Source organism: Aphanomyces astaci (genome assembly GCF_000520075.1).
Source record: "Aphanomyces astaci strain APO3 unplaced genomic scaffold supercont1.50, whole genome shotgun sequence".
NCBI lineage: Eukaryota > Oomycota > Saprolegniomycetes > Saprolegniales > Verrucalvaceae > Aphanomyces > Aphanomyces astaci.
This window is the reverse complement of record NW_009798313.1, coordinates 264,001-284,527: the sequence shown is the minus strand read 5'-3', so window position 1 is coordinate 284,527 and position 20,527 is coordinate 264,001. Positions and strand designations below refer to the sequence as shown.

General features: G+C 51.6%; 6 protein-coding genes across 7 annotated transcripts in view; 5 read left to right on the top strand and 1 right to left on the bottom strand.

The window, feature by feature from the left end:
• H257_13694 overlaps positions 1–1,276 on the top strand; it is a gene marked incomplete at its 5' end in the record, with an annotated part of 9,082 nt that extends 7,806 nt beyond the window's left edge. For both annotated transcript variants that reach the window (XM_009841317.1, XM_009841318.1), the window contains 2 exons: positions 181–266; positions 323–1,276. In XM_009841317.1, coding sequence (XP_009839619.1) covers positions 181–266; positions 323–1,243 — 1,007 coding nt within the window. In that variant the 3' untranslated portion in view covers positions 1,244–1,276. The remainder of the gene's footprint in view (positions 1–180; positions 267–322) is intronic.
• A 411-nt stretch (positions 1,277–1,687) lies between these two features.
• H257_13693 (hypothetical protein) lies at positions 1,688–7,519 on the top strand (the record flags this gene model as incomplete). The annotated part of the gene is made up of 9 exons (XM_009841316.1): positions 1,688–2,037; positions 2,085–2,179; positions 2,231–2,829; positions 2,877–3,031; positions 3,100–3,474; positions 3,538–3,802; positions 3,866–6,539; positions 6,762–6,847; positions 6,904–7,519. The coding sequence occupies 9 exons, from the start codon at positions 1,688–1,690 to the stop codon at positions 7,417–7,419; spliced, it is 5,115 nt and encodes a 1,704-aa protein (XP_009839618.1). The 3' UTR covers positions 7,420–7,519.
• A 258-nt stretch (positions 7,520–7,777) lies between these two features.
• Positions 7,778–13,786, top strand: H257_13692 (hypothetical protein). Its single transcript, XM_009841315.1, has 11 exons — positions 7,778–7,899; positions 7,948–8,285; positions 8,372–8,466; positions 8,533–9,128; positions 9,202–9,356; positions 9,413–9,790; positions 9,857–10,121; positions 10,218–11,385; positions 11,482–13,014; positions 13,126–13,211; positions 13,280–13,786. Exons 1-11 carry the CDS (start codon positions 7,837–7,839, stop codon positions 13,727–13,729), a joined length of 5,127 nt encoding a protein of 1,708 aa, XP_009839617.1. The 5' UTR covers positions 7,778–7,836; the 3' UTR covers positions 13,730–13,786.
• A 1,459-nt stretch (positions 13,787–15,245) lies between these two features.
• Positions 15,246–17,325, top strand: H257_13691 (hypothetical protein). Its single transcript, XM_009841314.1, has 2 exons — positions 15,246–16,050; positions 16,135–17,325. Exons 1-2 carry the CDS (start codon positions 15,283–15,285, stop codon positions 17,179–17,181), a joined length of 1,815 nt encoding a protein of 604 aa, XP_009839616.1. The 5' UTR covers positions 15,246–15,282; the 3' UTR covers positions 17,182–17,325.
• Positions 17,326–17,796: 471 nt separating this feature from the next.
• Positions 17,797–19,046, bottom strand: H257_13690 (hypothetical protein). Its single transcript, XM_009841313.1, has 5 exons — positions 18,833–19,046; positions 18,640–18,744; positions 18,414–18,595; positions 18,110–18,361; positions 17,797–18,051 (listed from the first exon to the last, which is right to left on the bottom strand). The coding sequence occupies exons 1-5, from the start codon at positions 18,998–19,000 to the stop codon at positions 17,880–17,882; spliced, it is 879 nt and encodes a 292-aa protein (XP_009839615.1). The 5' UTR covers positions 19,001–19,046; the 3' UTR covers positions 17,797–17,879.
• A 1,115-nt stretch (positions 19,047–20,161) lies between these two features.
• H257_13689 (hypothetical protein) lies at positions 20,162–20,527 on the top strand. The gene has a single exon (XM_009841312.1). The coding sequence runs from the start codon at positions 20,176–20,178 to the stop codon at positions 20,347–20,349; it is 174 nt and encodes a 57-aa protein (XP_009839614.1). The 5' UTR covers positions 20,162–20,175; the 3' UTR covers positions 20,350–20,527.

The window sequence follows — 20,527 nt, the reverse complement described above, 5'->3', positions numbered from 1 at the left end:
TAAAATGGCGCTTTGGGCCTGAATATTGCAATATTTCCGGTTACCAGACGAACCCTTAAACAACTTATTGTTTGAACTCTCATGTTCTGGTATATCGTATTTCAGCGCCATGGTCATTGCTATAATATCGTAGTACCTCTGGATGAGGCATTGCACTAAATATGTCGAAAACAAACATAGGGGAATTGGACATTCCAGTGTACGATCAAAAGTACGTTCATTTCAAAGACGTCCCGCGTGCGCTCGTACAGCGTGTGTTGGCAGAGGTACAACGATATGCAATTGCGATTTTGAGCGCTTCTGACACGAACGATTGTATCAGGGCAACCGCGAAAAGCACGCTGAAATCACCCAAGTCATGGAACGACTTGGGGCCAACAAACAGTTTGACGAAATGTGGTTTCGAAACCATGGCAAGCGACACCAAGCCAACCTCCTGCAACTCAACAAGTCGCATGTCAAGGAATATACAGCGTCGATTGTCATCCACCGGTTCCTCGCGCGCCTTCGACTCAACCGGGCGCGAAACCTATCAAAGCGAAATCTTCGACGGGCGGCGTTCTCGCCGCCCATTGAAGAGGAAAACGATGGCCCGGAGATCCTTGTACCAGTGAGGGGTCGTCCAACATTGATCCTGCCTCAATCTGGTTCAGCATTGCCGTCACTGGAACGGCCAGTACTACACAAGGCATGTGGACTTACCGTGTCGACTCAAACAGACTTTTCAACCGCGTTGCTACCAACCGCCCATGGCGGTTTGCCAATTACTACTGACCAGGCGTTGTCGTCTCCGACTGAAGCAGACGTCCGCTTGGCGTCAACGGGTTTGTTCACCATGGTGAACGAACTGACATTGCCCATCCCAGCCAACTTTTCACCTCAGACCTCGCTTCCCGGCCGAGCCACCGGAGTGGCTACTGGAGGGCCACCGATGTATCCACCAGGTCCGGAACTGTCAATGCTCACTGTACCACATGGTCCGCCTATGGCATTAAACCATGTTTTGTCCTCGCCAACTAAAGCAGACGTCTCATCGCTCCCGTCTCCAGATTTCACAGCACCTATCGATGCAACCGATCCCCTGTCGCCTCCGACAGAAACCAATTTATTCCCTGGGGGCCCTGCAGTTGCAGATACTGCTCGGCCGCCGCACGATACCACATCCACACCCCAAACCCCTCCGCATGTGGCCCACCCTCCTTGCGAACCCCCATCACCTTCAAGCGCCTCTGCGCAACAATAATTAATAATTTAACTTTCGTTTTTATGTGGCCGGACGGTTTGTTGCGATGAAATGCACGTGGCAAAGCCAGCCTAGACTTTGCAGCATCCGCCGCTTACGTTGCTGACAATACTGTCAGTATTGGAAGTGTGACAGGTGCCTGGGTGGGATTATACACACTTGAAATGATGTGTTGGATGGGTTACTTTCCATGTATCCTGGAGAGCCCTTGCCATGTAAAAGTATGTTAAGACCTATATTTATCGACATCGACAAGCAGCAGAATCGGTTTCAGGAGTTTCATTTCAGCCTTTGACCCCGCCAACACCAAACAGACTCCCCCGCGTGGTCAGTGTGCACACGTCCATATGGAGACATCCGAGCGACAAGACAGTGCTGTCAAGCTCAAGCACAGAAAGGTATGGCTTTTTCGTATCCCCAAACCCTTGACTCATGCAATCTGCGATGATCCGTCAGTTTCAACGGATGGCCTTGGGCTGCCTCACAACAAAACATCCCATACGACGGACTTGCATCCGAATAGTCACGTGGAAGTGGTTTGATCGGTTCATCGTGTTCTGCGTCATCTTCAACACGGTGATTCTGGGCTTGACAGACTACACAGACGCATGGGCGGACGGACCCAACAACACGATCTGGATAAACTGGTTCATTGATAGCTGCAACGGCGTCAGCTTTTACATCTTCCTCGCCGAAGCCACGTTCAAGATCATCGCGATGGGGTTCTGTTTTGGCCAGCGCGCGTACCTAAGCGAAGGCTGGAACCGACTCGACTTTGTCATCGTTTCGTCAGGGTATGCAGCAAACTTAAATTCGCAGGGATGTTGACTGGTTATACTAGGTTCTTGTCCATCTTGAACATCAAAGGCATCAAAGTTGGGTTCATTCGGGTACTTCGCGTGATGCGGCCCCTACGCACACTTCACTCTCTGCCTGGTGAGTCCTTCGTCGTTCTCCACACAACCCAACGACTGACATGTGTCTGAGCAGGCCTGAAAGTCCTGACGAATTCGTTGCTGGCCAGTTTACCAGCCCTCGGGAATGTGTTTGTGTTGCTCATGTTTTGCATGCTTGTGTTTGGCATCCTTGGCATGGAAATCTATCGAGGCGCGTACCACTTTCGGTGTCGGGTGACGCCCTACCCCGTCGTGTTGCCGCCCAACGGCACGTTCAACTACCCCCCGAATGCGTCGTACATTTCGCTAGTCCAGCAGTCCCCCGACCAGTTCCAGTGCCTCTTTCCCAACGGCACGCAAATATCTAAACTCAACGACGTATGGGATGAGCCCTTGGATTGTTTTTGGCCCGTGGATGCCTCGGAAGTTATCCCTATGGTGTGCAATCAAGAGCTTGACACAGGTCGACAATGCCAAGGCAACACAGTGTGTGGCTCCAACTTCGACGAACGGGGCAACCCGCGCTTCAAGTACCTCCTTCAGCCGCCTTGGAACGGCAACATCAACGACGACGCGCTATTTAATTCCAACTTGAACTACGGGCTTGCAAGCTTCGACAACCTTGGTCGTGCGTGGCTGATCTTACTCCAAACGATCACAGCGTCGGGGTGGATGGTGCTCACACAAACGGTAATCGATCCCATCCATGATATCTGTTAGGTCATGCCTTATTGTAGACTCAAAACACAGCCAGCCCCGTGGTCGCGGGCATCTACTTTACTGCGCTCATGTACATTGGGATGTGCTTTTTGCTGCAACTCAACATGGCCGTGCTGTTTACCGAATTTGAAAAGGCCAAAGACCTGCAAGCCAAAAAACTGCGCGAGGACATGTAAGAGCCAAAACCCATTTTACTTGCAACGCTCACCTACGTTATATCTGTGTGGATGCTACGTGTAGTGGAAGGCAAAGCCTCATGCTTGCCAAGATGCCATCGATAAACAGACACAGCATGCGCTTATTCAAACCCGCCGATCTTTTCACGCGCGTGAGCACGGTGGCTGTCCGCCGGGGGGATGTCATAGTGCAAAGTGCGATTGGCCGCCAATTTCTGCACTTGCGCGCGGAGATTCTGAAAATCGTCGTGTCCCGAGAGTTTATCAACTTTGGGCTCGTGGTGACCGTCTCCAACATTTTGGTGCTGTCGCTCGACTTTCACGGCATCGACGTTGCCACGAAGAACAATTACGAGACGGCGAATTTCATGTTTATGCTGTATTTTGGCGTCGAATCGTTGCTCAAGATTGTCGGCCTCGGGCTGCGGCGGTTTTGGGCGTACGATACATCACGTTTTAAAGAGGACTTAGTCGTTACCTCATGGTGTTGTTGTTCTTGTAGGGATAAGTTCAATCGGTTCGACCTGCTGACGTTTTTTCTGGGGGTGGTGGAAGCGGCTATCAGCCCGCCGTCGTTTATGGATGGCACACCGGGGGGGAGCGGCATTTTCACCGCGTTTCGGGCCGCAAGGGCATTCAAATTGGCGCGGATGTGGGAATCGCTCAACCAGTTGCTCACCGCTATCTTCAACTCGTTGAGCGAAATCCTCAACTTTTTGCTGTTTCTGCTGCTGTTCATGTTGATCTTTAGCCTCCTGGGGATGGAGGTACGACAGTGCTGTTACGCAGTACTACTACTGGTTGTACGTCTCTGACGTTTGTTGTTATAGTTATTCGCCACTCATTATCAATTCGACCCCAACAATTACCACATGCCGTTCAACAACACGAACCCGCAAACGAGGCTGCATCGGTCCAACTTTGACTCAATCGTGTGGGCCGCGTTCACCGTGTTTCAAATCTTGTCCTATGACAACTTTCCCGCCGTCATGTACGACGGATGGATCTCCGTGGGCGCATGGGCCCCCATTTACGTATCCCTGGTGATCATTCTCGGCGTGTTTGTGGTCATGAACATGTTTTCAGCGATTCTCGTGCAAGCCGTGATGAAAGGCAACACGAACGACGACGACAATGACGACGATATTGACTCGATGATTCTCGACAGCAAACATATGGACGGCGGCATGCGCACCAAATCCACGCGGATTCTACGACGCGTGATGGACCAACTGGCGCGGCTTCAGTTCCCCCCTCCCCCCACGTCCCTGGCCAACGACGACGACGCACCAAAACGACCTGTGTACTTAGGGCGATCCTTGTTTTTGTTTGCCGAAACCAACCCCTTGCGGCGCCTCTGTACGGCGCTCCTCCAACGCCGCGAGTACACGTGGGCGATGAGCGTCATAATTTTCATCTCGTGTGTCGACACCGCGTTGGATTCGCCCCTCCTCGATCCGAATTCGAGTCTGGGGACCTTGCTCGATCAAGTCAACTTGCTGTTTGCGGTGCTGTTTTCCGTGGAAATGGCCATCAACGTCGTGTCCCGCGGACTTTTCATTGGCCGGGACGCGTTTGTCAAGGACTGGTGGCGCGTCCTCGACGGGTTTATCGTGACCGTGTCGATTCTGCCCTACTGTTTTGGCAACTTGAACAAGGACGCGCTCACGGGTTTGCGGTCCCTGCGCGCGTTCCGGGCACTGCGCCCCCTGCGCGTGATCAACAACATCCCGTCCCTCAAAGTCGTCGTGAACACGTTGTTTCGATGCATCCCCGACGTCGGCCGCGCGCTGCTCTTCTTCTTCTTCATGCTGTTTCTGTTTGGCCTCATGTCCCTCGCGTTGTTCAAAGGTGCGCTCAACACGTGCTCTGTGAGTCCGTACAACTATGGCCTCGGGACCGGCACCCCCGTCAACCCCCCGTGGTTCCCCACGGATTACACCGGCGACTTCAACATTGTCAATGTGACAGTGTTGGAGGAGCTGGATGTGATGACGTTTCCGCGACCGTGGACCAAGTTGACGGACCCCCAAAAGGATGCCATACGACCCGTGTGGAACCAGCCGGGTTGCGGCCCCTTTGCCGACGATGACACCCCGACGTCTCGTGACATTTGCCTGTGTTTTGCCCGCCAAAATGGCACGTCGTGGAACCCCCAGACCCCCCAACGCTTTGACAATATCTTTTACGCTATCACGGGATTGTTCGAGCTCACGACCATGGAGGGGTGGACATCGGTGGCGTTGGCATGCATCGATGCCGTGGGGGAAAACATGCAGCCGATTGCAAACTTCAACCCGGCGTTTATGATTTATTGGTGGATCTTTATCATCATTTGCGCGTTCTTCATCACGGGGTTATTCATCGGGGTGTTGTGCGACAGCTTTGCAAGGGAAACGTACGGGTCGCTGGTCACGGACGAGCAGATTCAGTGGATCAAACTCCAAAACAAAGTGCTGGCCATGTCGCCCCAGCACGTGTTTCCGTGCCCGACGCACCCGGTCCGCCGCGCCGCGTTTGTCGTCTGCACATACGGTTACTTCGAGCACTTTATCACGTTTGTGATTCTGCTCAACACGGCGTGCATGGCGGTACAAGTGTTTGGGCAGAGCGTCGCGACCGAGACCGCCCTCAATGCCCTCAACTCGATTTGCTCGGTGATCTTCATCTTTGAAGCTGCCGCCAAGTTGGCCAGCTACGCGATAGGGTACTTTGAGGATGGCTGGAATCGCTTTGACATTGTGATTGTGCTCCTCACGATTGTGAGTTTGATCTTGCAAGCGTTCAGCATCGACGTCGGGTCGGCCGCGTCGGTTATTCGCGTGTTCCGAGTTGGCCGCGCCTTGCGCCTCATAAAAAAGGCCAAGATCATGAAGAACCTGTTTGACACGCTCATTGTATCGCTGCCAGCTGTCGTGAACGTGGTGAGTTTGCTCAGCTTGCTGTACTACATCTTTGCGGCCGTGGCCGTCCAATTGTTTGCCAAAACCGGGTTCGACGGCAACATGATCAACGAAAATCAAAGTTTCCAGAACTTTTGGACGGCGTTTCAAACTCTGATTGGGTTTTCCACGGGTGAAAATTGGGACAACTTTACGTGGGAAGTGTACAACCAAGTACCAGCCACCAACCCGACGTGCGAAGATCGATCATACAATGCGAGCATGTGCGGCTTCAACGACACGTACGGGTGCGTCCCCCTGGACGGGTGCGGGAGCGGCATGATCTTGCCGTTCATGTACTTCTTCTTCTTGGTCATGGGGTACATTGGGATCAATTTGTTTTCGGGGATTGTCGTTGACGCCATCGGCGACGCATCCAACGATAGCCGCGTGAACGTCAACACGCTGGCGGAATTTTCCGACCGGTGGGCACAATTCGATCCGTCGGGGTCGGGGCTCATCACGGCCGACGAACTCACCGACTTTTTGTACACCGTGTACCCACCGTTTGGATTCAAGGGTGTGCCAGGGTTTACCCGTCGAAAGGTCGCCATTGTAATGGGTACGTACAGCCGACATTGCATTTGCCTGCCGTTCAACCTGATATATATATATATATATATATCACATGTTGCCGTGCGTATCATATGTTTTTGTGATTTTGAGATATATCGTTTTCTGTATAAGTACATCCCAAATTGCAATTAATGTCAAATATGATATATATAACTTTGCCACGCCTATCACATTTCTGATAAAGCATTCTCGGTTGCCGTATCCATAGGAGATTTGGGGATACCTATCTACGACAAGATCTATGTGCACTTCAAGGATGTTCCCCGTGCGCTCGTGCAGCGTGTGTTGGCCGAGGTACTGTCACCATTCGTCAAGGCACAGTGCATTATTCACGTCAATTTATAACGTAGGGCGATCGGGCAAAGCATGCCGAAATCACGCGGATCATGGAGCAACTGGGGATCAACAAGCATTTCGACGAGATGTGGTTTCGGTCGCATGGCAAGAAGCACCAGAATACGCTGATCCACCGCCAGCAAGTCACCGCGCGAGAATATTCCGCCACGTTGGTGATCCAGCGATTCTTTGAAAAGGTCAAGCTGGAACGGCAGCGGAGGCGTAACTTGGCCCGTATCCACACATACGGCACCGACATAACCGAGCAAACCCTCAACGTCGGTCGTGCAGTGGTCGCACGAGACATGGATGTCGAGTCCGTGGAAGCAAACGAGCGGCTGGACGAAGCTGCCGCCTCTGCGATGGGTGTGGCCCTTGACGCAGCGGGGGGGGAAGAGGGGACGGCGGTGGTAGCACCTGATATTCAAGTGGAAGGAGAGACGGCACAACTGCAATATCAAGGGGGAAGCGATGTGCTGGACAAGAGCAACACCAAAGAACGTGAAGCCAACAACTTGGTCGATGGCTGAACGCAGCTGATATTGAAATAGCTGACAGGATAAGTAATTTATACACGCGCGCGACAGCGTGCGCCGCCTTTTGAACGACGATGAATTGATATGAGTCAAGAGAGTTGAGAGTTGATTGCCATTGTAAGTTAACATGCCACAAGCATCCCAAGGCTATCAAAGTACAATTGCAAATAAACATTGTTTTCGACTTTGCTGTTGTAGCGCACAAGGCACGTATACAATTGACCGTTGATACTTCCAACGAGTACCTACCTCTACGTCCAAGTCACCATTTGTAGCAACTCGAGGGTTTTTTCCTGCGTCAACTTGAAACGAGGTTGCCGTTTCAGCAGGATGACGTTTCAGGTCGAAACTACTTCACCAGCACCATCGACAGGTCAGCAGCGCCAACAGACAAGTGACGCCTCTGCATCCATGTCGACGGTCGACAAGGACAACCCTGACAAGCCAGATGGCGATGGGCATGTCCACAAAAAGGTACATTACACCCACTCCTCAACGTTTCTAGAACTTAGAATCGACTAGTTCCAGAGGATATCGCTCGGCTGCCTCACGACAAAGAACCCGATCCGACGGATATGCATCCGAATAGTGTCGTGGAAGTGGTTTGATCGGTTCATCGTGTTCTGTGTCATATTCAACACGATCATTCTGGGCCTGACAGACTACACCGACGCGTGGGTGGACGGCCCCAACAGCACCATCTGGATCAACTGGTTCATTGACAAGTGCAATTACGTGAGCTTTTACATCTTTCTCGCCGAGGCCACGTTCAAAGTCATCGCGATGGGGTTCTGTTTCGGCGAGCGCGCATACTTTAGTGAAGGCTGGAACCGACTCGACTTTGTCATTGTCGTGTCGGGGTACGTGTTGGCCAAACAATTCGGCGGCATCGGTGTTGTCGTGTTCACATGTCGATTCAAAATCTGTTGTTGTTGTTGGCATGTAGGGTACTGTCGATGCTGAATTTCAAAGGCGTCAAGGTGGGGTACATTCGAGTCCTCCGGGTCATGCGACCACTCCGAACGCTTCACTCTCTCCCAGGTAAAGGAACTAACTATACATAAGGGGGAACCCTTGCTTACAAAACGATGGACATCTTTTTGTTAGGTCTAAAAGTGCTGACAAATTCCCTCCTCGCCAGTTTACCCGCACTGGCCAACGTGTTTGTGTTGCTCATGTTTTGCACGTTGGTGTTTGCCATCCTGGGTATGGAAATGTACCGAGGAGCGTTCCATTATCGGTGTCGGGTAACGCCGTACCCCGTGAAGCTCCCCCCCAATGGCACGCTCAACTACCCCCCTGACGCAGCGTACATTGCCCTGGTGCAGTCGGCTCCCCACCTCTACCAGTGCATGATGACGGGGAGCATTCCGATTACTCAAAACATGTCCATGTGGCCTGAGCCCCAGGATTGCTTTTGGCCCACCGACCCAGGAGAAACCACGCCCAAGCTATGTAATCCCAACAGCGTCGTGGGGCGTCAGTGCCAGCCAGACTTTGTGTGTGGCTCAAACTACGACATTGAAGGCAGCCCGCGGTTTACGTATATGGAACTGGCGCCGTGGAACCAAAGCAGCGGCGACGACGCGCTGTTCAATTCGAATTTAAACTACGGCTTTACCAGCTTTGATAACCTTGGGCGGTCGGCGATTATCATTCTGCAAACACTCACGGCATCTGGGTGGATGGTGCTCACGCAAACGGTTCGTATACACATACAGTACCGAAGTGCAACGTTGTATCTGATAAAGTGATATGACTGACATACTGGTGTAGACCCAAACGACTGGAAGTCCCGTGGTCGGGGGAATCTTCTTCACCGTTCTGATGTATGTCGGCATGTGCTTTCTCCTGCAACTCAACATGGCCGTGCTGTTTTCCGAGTTTGAAAAGGCCAAGGAGCTACAAGCCAAGCTTCTACTAAAAGAACTGTACGATAGATATATACATGGATCGTCAAGCTGCAAATCGAGTTAACGTTGCGTAGGCAACGCAAGTCGGTGATTTTGGCTTCGTTGCCACCGGACGCAGGAAGCGCCAAGCATAGACCGGCCAAGCTGCCCGACCGCACTACCACCAACTCACTGACATCGACTCAACCAGGCGATGTGGCTGTGCAATCGTCGCTGCGGCGGCGGTTCGCGACGCTGCGAGCGCGCATGCACGTGGTGGTCACGTCCAAAAAGTTCATCAACTTTGGGCTGCTGGTGACCGTCGCCAATATTATCATTCTCGCGCTGGACCATCACGACATTGACCTTGACTCGAAGGCGGTGTACGAAAAGATGAACTTTACGTTTATGCTGTACTTTGGCATGGAGTCCATCATGAAGATGCTCGGGCTTGGGTTTCGCCATTTCTGGACGTACGTATCGTCTGACACTGGTGGATGCATTTCCAGTTGTTCTAAATGCAATGTGGGCTCTTGTAGTGACAAGTTTAACCGATTTGACGTGCTAACATTCGTCCTTGGTGTGGTCGAAGTGATTGTCCATCCCCCAGCGTTCATCGATGGCACCCCGGGAGGCGGCGGCTTCTTCACCGCGTTTCGAGCGGCTAGGGCATTTAAGTTGGCGCGCATGTGGAAGTCGCTCAACCAACTCTTGACGGCGATTCTGGCTTCGTTTGGCGAAATCCTCAACTTTTTGTTGTTTCTGGTGCTGTTTCTGCTCATTTTCAGCCTCATTGGCATGGAGGTATGTATATACGCACATGCTGTTAATGTCCATGTCTCGATAGTAAACTATAAAACTATAATCCTATATATAAAACACTATTTGGTTTGTGTGTAGCTGTTTGCCACCAAGTACCAATTCGACCCCAACAACTTTTCCATGCCGTACAATAACACGAACCCTCAAACGCGCCTACACCGGTCCAACTTTGACTCGATCCAGTGGGCGTTTTTCACCGTGTTTCAAATCCTCACGTACGACAATTTTCCATCGGTCATGTACGACGGATGGATCGCCGTGGGCACGATCACCCCGTTGTATTTTGCCTTGGTGATCATCCTCGGCGTGCTCATTGTCATGAACATGTTCTCCGCCATCTTGGTGCAAAGTGTCATGGTGGACAAGGACGAAGACATCGACGACGACATAGCACTCGACCGCGACGCCACCGCGCTCGCGTTGGAGGTAGCAAACTACGCCGACGGCAGCCCAGATAACGTGGCGGCCGATGGAACGACCCTGAATGCCATTCTCAGCTCTCGCAAGCGAAGCGGCAACAGCCCCGATCGACGCGGCAGCGTCACCCCCCAGCGCCTCCGCATGACCAAGCGAACGATGCAGCAGTTGATGCGCATGATAAACTCGACTACCCCCCCCCCTCAGCCCCCCGTGTCCACCTACGGCGCCCCTGAAGACGGGGCGGCCGTGCAAGTCAACGGAGGCAAAAGTTTGTACTTATTTGCCCCGTCCAACCCGATTCGCCGGTTGAGCCGATTCATCCTCAAGCGACGGGAGTACACGTGGGTGATGAGCTCGATCATATTCGTGTCGTGTGTGGGCACGGCGTTGGATTCGCCACTGCAGGACACGTCCACAGGCATCGGGCTCGTGCTGGACTCGTCCAATTTGGTGTTTGCGGTCATCTTTTCTACGGAAATGGCGCTCAATGTGATCGCCCGGGGGTTAGTTCAAGGCCCCGATGCGTTTGTGAAAGATTCGTGGCGACTTCTCGACGGGTTTATCGTGTTTGTGTCTGTGCTGCCGTATTGCTTGGGGGACTCCAAGAGTGATGCATTGTCTGGCCTGCGGTCCCTTCGGGCGTTCCGGGCGTTGCGCCCCCTGCGCGTGATCAACAAACTGCCGTCGTTGAAACTTGTTGTGAACACGTTGTTTCGATGCATGCCAGACATGGGTCGCGCGCTGCTGTTTGCGTTCTTCATGCTGTTTCTGTTTGGCCTTATGTCGCTGTCATTGTTCAAAGGCGCGCTTCATACGTGCTCTGTGAGTCCGTACAACTATGGCCTCGGCACTGGCACCCCCATCAACCCCCCGTGGTTCCCCACGGATTACACCGGCGACTTTAACATTGTCAATGTGACAGTGTTGGAGGAGTTGGACGTGATGACGTTTCCACGGCCGTGGACTGACTTGACCGAGCCGCAAAGAGAAGCGTTGCGACCTGTGTGGAACCAGCCCGGCTGCGGCCCCTTTGCCGACGACTTTACGCCGACATCACGAGACATTTGCCTGTGTTTTGCCGATCAGAATGGCACGTCGTGGAATCGTCAAACCCCACAGAGCTTTGACAACATCATTCGTGCGGTGGGTGGGTTGTATGAACTGACAACGATGGAAGGGTGGACGTCCGTGGCGATCGCGTGCATCGACGCCGTGGGGGAAAACATGCAGCCGATTGCCAACCACAACCCGGCCATGATGTTTTACTGGTGGCTGTACATCATCATATGCGCGTTTTTCATAACGAACTTGTTCATTGGCGTGTTGTGCGACAGTTTTCAGCGCGAAAGCTACGGGTCTATGGTCACAGATGAGCAAGTGCGGTGGATCAAGCTGCAAAAGAAAGTGCTGGCGATGTCCCCATTACGGTCGTTTCCTCGACCCAAGAACGTCGTGCGCGCCGTGTGCCATCGCATTGCTACGTTCAACTACTTTGAGCACTTTATCACGCTCGTGATTCTCGTCAACACGGGGTGCATGGCCGTGCAGGGGTTTGGACAGTCCAAGGCCACCGAGCTCACGTTCAACACGCTCAACACTGTGTTTTCAGTCATCTTCACGCTCGAAGCCACGGTGAAACTCACGAGCTTTGGACGGGTGTACTTTGAGGACGGATGGAATCGCTTTGACTTTGTCATTGTCGTATTCACGTTGCTCAGCATGATGCTGCAAGCGGTCAACATCAACGTCGGGTCCACGGCGACTGTGATTCGCGTGTTCCGAGTTGGCCGCGCCTTGCGCCTCATCAAAAAGGCCAAGATCATGAAGAACCTGTTTGACACGCTCATCGTGTCGCTGCCGGCCGTGGGCAATGTCGTGAGTTTGCTCATGCTGTTGTACTATATTTTCGCCGCCGTGGCCGTCCAATTGTTTGCCAAAACCGGCTTTGACGGCAACATGATCAACGAAGACCAGAACTTTGAGAGCTTTTGGGTCGCGTTTCAAACGCTGATTGGGTTTTCCACGGGTGAAAACTGGGACAACTTTGCGTGGGAAGTCTTCAACCAAGTGCCCGCGACCAACCCCACGTGCGAAGACCGGTCGTACAACGCCAGCATGTGCGGCTTCAACGACGTGCCTGGATGCGTCCCCCTCGACGGGTGTGGGAGTATGCTCATCTTGCCCTTCATGTACTTCTTCTTTCTCATCATGGGCTACGTGGGCATCAATTTGTTTTCCGGGATTGTCGTCGACGCCATCGGCGACTCGTCCAGCGATTGCCCTGTGAACGTCAACACGTTGGCGGAGTTTTCCGATCGGTGGGCGCAATTCGATCCATCAGGGTCGGGGCTCATCACGGCCGACGAACTGACCGACTTTTTGTACACTGTGTACCCTCCGTTTGGGTTCAAGGGTGTGCCGGGGTTTACCCGTCGAAGGGTTGTGATTGCCATCGGTACGTACAGACGACATTGAAGTTCAACTGGATACATGTGACATGTATTTTTCTAAGAATTGTTGACGTCATCAAGGATCGTACGCATCGGTTGTGTTGACGCAATCGTAGGCGAATTGGACATTCCCATCTACGACAAAAAGTTCGTACACTTCAAGGACGTGCCTCGAGCATTGGTGCAGCGGGTGTTAGCCGAGGTACCCTGAGTGTGGAAGAATGGATTGAGCTGACAAACCTCATGTTGCTATGATGTACTAATCATTAGGGCGACAAGACCAAGTACGCGGAGATTACCGATGTGATGGAGAAGCTTGGGATCAACCGCCAATTCGACGAAATGTGGTTCCGCAACCATGGCAAGAAGCACCAAAACACGCTCACGAAGCGACAAAAGGCACACGTGAAGGAATATTCGGCGTCCGTGGTGATACAACGCTTCTTGGAGCGAGTGCGCTTGGAAAAGGTGCGCCAGGACACGGGGTCGACGCGGAACTTGAAGATTAATCAGGAGAGTGTCGGTGGGTCCAAGGAGCGGATACAACTGCAGCCCCCTCAGTGCCTACATGGCGAATCCAGAGAGATCATGCACGTCGAATCCGTTGGAGCAGGAGAAGCCACGGGAGGTGAGCCGAATATCCCCGCCATTGTCGAAACGTACATGGCCCCGGCGGCGTCCATCGATGATCTCCAAGACGTAGTCGATGGGGTCGCATAGTTGTTGTTTTCTAGTAGTGTATCTTAATTTATACCAATTTTGAATGCGTATGTGGAATAGTTTGAAGTTGTTCTGTTCCTTGCCTGCCCTACAGTATACTTACACCTAAAGTAACTGTGCATAGAGTAGTGTAGCCAAGTCGCCGACTGGATTAAAAACTATGGCCAATTATGTATCGGGCACAACGCCAAATATATCGGGCATACGGTCAACATCACGTGCATTCCAATCAAAAACTTCAGCTTACGAGCAGTTAGTACACCTTTTTGCGGTCAATTTCAGGTTTACTACAGTCTGTATAAGCTTACTAGTATTTCGCTAACTAGCAGCACCTGGCCACCGATATATTTCGACCATCTCCATTTATTTTCATTGCGACCTCAAATTTCACGTTTATATATCACGAAGTCAGCGGTAAAATTCGACCAACTATCCTTTAATTTCAGTTTTTGTCAATCTATTTCACCCAGCAGGCGATTAATTTCGCCATAAAACCCAACCATACAGAACTTGTACTGGTTGGTGGTATGCTACGTATCTATCTACCTACGCCCGGAGGGACGCTTGCCACGTTTCGGCATCTTGGACTCCATGACTACACAATCCCGACAAGCATAGCACAGACACTTGAAAGGACAGCGTCCGTGTAGTAGGGTGCTTACGACGTGTTGTACAAGACGTCGACGTTCGGAGGAGTTGGCGCAGTGCTGACTGCTCCTTTGTAAATGAAGTTTCGAAGCTATAAGTGCCCCAAAACGAAACCTTCGATGGAACATCATTGTTCGAAATATATCGCCTGGGTGAAATATGTTGACAAAACTAAATTAACAACAGCGGTATAATTCAACCAAGAATAATCATTTACACGATTCTTGGTTGAATTATACCGCTGGGTTGGTGAAATAAATAAATAAACGTGAAGTTTGACGTTACAGTGGATCCTCGTTCTTTGCTCTACAAGCAGAAAATACCAAGAAAGTAAGTACTGTTAGGATGCCACGAAAAAAATGGCATACAATGGCCGTTTATCGAAGACAAGTTGCCGAAATATTCCATTTTTCGAGATTTTGTGGAAGCAATCAAAGTTCAAATATGGCATAAAAGATATGAACCGATTTGGTCCAACTATTTTATGGAGGTTTGGGTTCACGTTGAAGTGTTGCACTTCAACCAGAAATTATCGAATATTTCTTCCAAGATTCAACTGGTATATCCAGCCAACTTTGTAGATATTACTTCTTTTCTCCTTGTTTTCATGGACTATGAGACTTTGGGAAAGTTTTGCAGACCTGCCAAAACGGTGTATGCCATAATTTTGTGGGCTTTACAGTGAGATCTGGATTAAATGACAAACCATGGCTGTGCATATGCTACGTAATAGTACTACTACCATTAATATAAAGGAATGCACCACTACATTTTAGACGAATATAAAAATACCGCGTGTTAGTTCTTATATTGCTAGGCGGACGCTTTGGATACAAAGGACAAGATAAATTTAGTTTTGGTTTAAAACATTTCCTTCATTTTTATACCGCTAGTCCTGAATTTGCATGCAGCTCCCACCGATGAGCAGCACATCAGTTCCGACAACGCCTTCAGCTCCAGAGGACGCCAGCGCCAGCTCTCCAGAGGAACAACTGAGCGTCTTCTTCAATGTCGCGGGGTTGTACCAGAAGATTGTCGTCCAAGACGGCTGGTTTGTCGGCGACTTGATCAAGTTCATGGCGAAAATTTCCGCCGAACTCCATCCGCACGCGGACGTGCCCGAGTGCAACGCGATTCGGAACAACCAAACGCGCAAGTTTGTCGCGCTGGCCGACCCCGCGACGCGGGCGCTCGTTCATGGCAACTTGTATGACCTCTTGTACGTGGAAAAAGCGGCGGCGTCGTCCTCGACCTCGGCCTTGCCGCTGGCGCTGCATGACGAGATCCAAGTCGTGTTTTACAGCAACCCACTTGGTATCACGATCAAACCGGTGGGGGACGGGACATATGTGGTCGCGACGAAGAAGAAGGAACTGAACTGCTACCGCCGGCTCACACCCGGCATGCAAGTCGTGAGCATCGGCCCCGCGTCGCTCACTGGCATGGACTTTCGCGAGTTCCACACGACGATGGTCAACTCCGAGTTTCCGCTCACAGCAGTGTTCCGCGCCACGACCGAGTCCATTGAGATCGGAAACAACAACAACGTCGTGTCTTCCGCGTCATCAACTGCCACAGGAGACGACGGCCAGGCCAAGCAACCCCATCCCGAGGCAACTTCGTCGTCCGCACCAGAATCGCCGCAAGAGAAAGATCCTTCTTCCATCGACAAGGTACAGTGCCACCACCATGTATATCTTGCTGAATGGCAAAGCTACGTAACGTTGAATACATCACGATCATTTACATGCTTTTAGGTGCCTGCTACCAAGGACACGACCCAACCACCTCCATCCAATGTGGATACATTCAACGTTCCTGTTCCAGTAGTCTTCCATGATGATGGATCGGTCGAAGGCCGAGTGCGGCGGTATCGTCCGTCTGTCGTCGTCGACTCGCCTCGGAACGACGTTAGCTCCCCCTCGCAGCACCCTCTTCATGCATCTACCCCCGCCGACCACCAGCTGCCCTCGTTCGTGCCTTTGATGGCGACGCTGCAAGACGAAGTGCGCCTGGAAGAAGGGTTAAAGTCGCTCAACGAAGCGTTTTACAAGAAAAAACGTGAACTCAACGACATTGTCGACCGAATTCGAGAGTACACACAGCAGCTGTCGGCCGTGCGCGCGGCCTTGAGCGCCGGCACCCCCCTCCCCCCCCATCCGCCATCATCGTCGTCGATTGCTTCCGGCGGTGGATTGACCTTCGACATGCTGCAGCAAGCCCAGGCAGCTGGGGGACCCCCCCCCCGTGGTGGCACGTCGCTGAACCTCGCGCCTCGCCATCAACGCAAGCCTTCGTCGGTCGTGTCCGGCGTGAGTTCGTGCACGTCGTCCATCTTGCATCACGCGACATCCCACCACCATCGTCCGCCGCCGCCACAGTCGTCTCGCGTGTATTTGCCGCCAAAATCAAGACAAGGAGTGAGCAAAGGACACCACATGTCGTCGTCGGCGTCGGTCTGTTCACTCACGTCGACGTGTTCCATCGATCGCATGGCGTTCAAGAAGAACCGCCTCGGCAAGTACGGCGACACCCCCGCGGTCTCTTCCACGGGCACGTTGAGCGGTCGCACCAAGAAGCCATCGACGCTCAGTACGACGGCCTTCTCGAGCACACTCCAACTCCCGAGCTCGTTTTCGACCAAGGGCGCCGTGATCCCGCAAGCCCAGACCCCCCGCGGGTCAGCTTTTTTGAATCCCAAGAGCACCACGCCCGGTGTTGGCCACTACGATGTGAAAGACCTGAGCAAGAATGTGCGCGGCGGCGAGATTGGAGACTCGGACCGCGATTTGACGTGGAGTTAGAAGGTATATATATATATGTATATATATATAATACAACCACAACCGTTGCATCAAACCATGGAGTGTGGCTGGTACGTGGAGCGCTAATGCTGGATGACTCTATCGCAGTATTTTGATTGGCTTCAATGCGTTTTTTTTATTGTGATTTATTCTATTTTTTGTAATTCTATTTTTTCGAAACGGGTTTCTTATATATATATATATTGTCGAGAGTTAGTCGTCCTACTGTATCATTGAAATACGGTTGTACGAGGCAAGCAAGGTACAGTACATTTGTAGCCTTCATAGTACTAGTCCAATGGATATTGTATGCAAACAAGGGAACCAAAGTACCCAAGCATGTACATATAGAAAGGAAAAAGTCCACACATACTCTAATATATTAAATCACAAACACTTTGCCGGTAGAGTCATGCTGCAACTACTGTACAGTAGCGCTGCTATTTCGATGGTACATGACTAGTCTCTGGTGGGGATGGGACGAGTTGTGTACTCTAGAATCGTTCAATAAAATGTTTAGATTTGTCGAAAGTATACACATTCCATCTAATTTCGTGAGCTACCAATACAGTACAGTAAGTACTACATAGGGGCCACAACAGGTTTTCCCGAGGATGGGGTAATAAATAACTTGATTACGACGCTGATTGTGGTCGTTAGGTCTATGGTGTTGCGTAACCTATCTATGGATGCTAGGGCTATTGGTGGTGTTGATACTGCGACACGGCGGCGACGGACGTTGGCGACGGCTCGTCCGCCGTGCCTTTGCTAAAGTGATGGACATAATGTGACCACATTGCGTGAAAGCAGTCTTGGATCTCGTCGACGACGTAGCCGCTGTTGATTTCAATCTCTTCCCGCCACACCGGCCTACGAACCCCCAAGTTAGGACCCATGACGATATATATGTATATATCGACAAGCGTACGTGATGTGAACGATGCGGCGGGCTACACAGAGCATGGCCGTTGCCAGCACTGACGGTAGCCACTGCTGAAACGCATGCTCTTGCAGGCACATTTCCGTGAGGAACTCGACGTGCTTGGTGTACACGGTGGCGTAGGCGGTGGGGTCGGCGAGCTGGTAGCCGTTGATGTCGTCGTCGGGAAATAGGGGTGGGTTGGTCAAGTAGAACTCTGTGAAATGGATGGGCTGCAGCACGTTGAGCTGCCAGTGGAGGCTACAAAATATAGCATCAAGTGAGGGCAAGGGCGACGACGACGACGACGTACGCTTTGAGCGTGGCCATTTCATACGCCTTGATCTCGTCGAGCGTGTATTGCTGGTGTCCGTACGCGTAGATTTCTTCAATACTCGGCACTTCGCAATCGACGGACGCAAACTTGGTGGCTATCCACAGGCACACGAGGCACACGAGCTGCAGCTTGGATTGTGGCGGTAGTGCACACGGTACCTGCAATACATGTCAGACGAAAGCTACAACGAGACGGGGTGTACGTTGAGAAGACGGTCGAGGTAGTTGACCGCGGTGTGTACGATGCTCTTGGGCACATCGAGCTCTTCGCCGACATCGCATGTCCAGTCGACGAGGACGAGGCGAACCTGGTCAAGGCGATTCATGTGAGATGCGTTGGTCGGGAAGATGGACCCAATGAAAGGAAAGCGGCATCGCACTGGTATGGCAATATACCTTGAGGTAGTGGGGCTGCGGAGCATAGTGGAATTGAGCGCGCTCCTGTGCCAACATCGAGCTATACCAGTCGTCGACCAGTTCCATGTCGATATCCTCTGGGGATGTAGCCGTTGTCATGGCAGCATCATCGACAAAGTATTCTTCGCAGTCAAGTTCCAAGGCCATGATGATGGTATATGTTGGATTGTCTAAAGTACTCCCGATGATGCGGTTTGCATTGAGTTTTGGAGGCATTTTCGCCGCGAAACCCTTGGCATGGGCGTATCCGGACGGTTAGCATGTCGACCATGGGCCAATCACAGAGCTTCGTGACCAATTTCTCGCACAGGATTGGCTACCTCGTCAAGAGCACCCCGGGCCGCCGATAGTTCCCTCTCAAACGCCACGGTTTCGCGGGACGAGACAGCCAATCAGGATGCAGGACGTGCATGTTATGCACCACTAGACTCAACTCATCACAGCAGCACTCCACCCTCCAGACGTATACTACTGAGGTACTAGTATGTAGTAACGTTAAGAGGTACTAGTATGGCAAGATCGTAGAAACTATTGTTGCTCTTGTGGTGCAAGGTGCATTGAAAGGCGCAGATCAAATGATATGTGCCAAGGTGGAATGCTGACTGGAATGGACGTGTAACAGGTATACTTCCATTGCCTCTGCCGCCAGCGTGTCAGTCAAGCGGGCGGGGGGTGTCGCGAGGAGGATGGGCTTGAAGTCGAAGGGAACACGACGAACTCGTCGATCCTTGGACGTGCAGCGGGGAAAGTAGTACCCGGTAGTTGGGTTGATGTGGACCGTTCATGAAAACGTAGATGAACAGTTTATGGTGCACCGAAACAGTTTAAGGTACACTAAAAATGGCCAATGGCTTTGCTTGAATGTTGGGATAGCCAATTGAATCACTAGCAAATGTAATCAGCAAAAAATATGCAATACACGCATATCTCTTTTAAGCTTAAACCGTGCACTACACTCCGACCATCCTGTTTTGCCTTAATTTGAGGAGAAATCGACGCTATGAAGAAGTCTATTCACTAGCCGATTAAAAGATACTATTAACGTTATATATTCATAGTATAAAGAAGAATGCCCAACCTTTCGGCTTCTTGCAGCACTTTTCACAATTGAAATCCCGATCCCGAGAAACTAGTAAGCTGCATTCCACGACGATAATTCCTTTAAGTCCATCATAAATTGGCCAGTTCAAGTGACTCTATAAATGCATACCAAACTGCAAAATATTATACTACTGCAAAATATTATACTCCCTAGATTTGTAACTGCCGCGTAACTGCCGCCGACCATGGATGGCATTTCTTGTTTCGCACCGCTTCACATCATGTTCTACCGTCGGCGATCGTTGATGGAGGCACCGACGACGACATCGACACTGAACACGCTGGACGTGGTCAACTTTGGCCTCATCTTTATGACGCTGGCATTGACGTTCGGCATGAGCGTGATGATCTTGCAACGGTCGCATGTGATGGTGGTGGCGTCGAGCTTGGCATGATGGCACGCAGAGTCGTCGTCGCGTCAAGTCTTGTTCCGTGTTTGCCCATTGCGCTTGATTAAAAGGCGTAGGCCACAACGATGTGCCCACTGCCCAATTGTAAAGTTCCCTGATACAGTATCCATAACCATCGATCATATCCCATCGTGAAGCGGCCGTCATTACTCTTCTAAACGAC

Coding starts and splice junctions, on each gene's coding strand:
- H257_13692 (XM_009841315.1), top strand. CDS start 7,837: ATGTCGACGGTCGACAAGGACAACCCTGACAAGCCAGATGGCGATGGG. Junction 10,122..10,217: donor TCAGCCTCATTGGCATGGAG/GTATGTATATAC, acceptor GTTTGTGTGTAG/CTGTTTGCCACCAAGTACCA. Junction 13,015..13,125: donor AAGGGTTGTGATTGCCATCG/GTACGTACAGAC, acceptor ACGCAATCGTAG/GCGAATTGGACATTCCCATC.
- H257_13691 (XM_009841314.1), top strand. CDS start 15,283: ATGCAGCTCCCACCGATGAGCAGCACATCAGTTCCGACAACGCCTTCA. Junction 16,051..16,134: donor ATCCTTCTTCCATCGACAAG/GTACAGTGCCAC, acceptor ACATGCTTTTAG/GTGCCTGCTACCAAGGACAC.
- H257_13690 (XM_009841313.1), bottom strand. CDS start 19,000: ATGGCCTTGGAACTTGACTGCGAAGAATACTTTGTCGATGATGCTGCC. Junction 18,362..18,413: donor GAAATGGCCACGCTCAAAGC/GTACGTCGTCGT, acceptor TATATTTTGTAG/CCTCCACTGGCAGCTCAACG. Junction 18,052..18,109: donor CGCCGCATCGTTCACATCAC/GTACGCTTGTCG, acceptor GGGGGTTCGTAG/GCCGGTGTGGCGGGAAGAGA.
- H257_13689 (XM_009841312.1), top strand. CDS start 20,176: ATGTTCTACCGTCGGCGATCGTTGATGGAGGCACCGACGACGACATCG.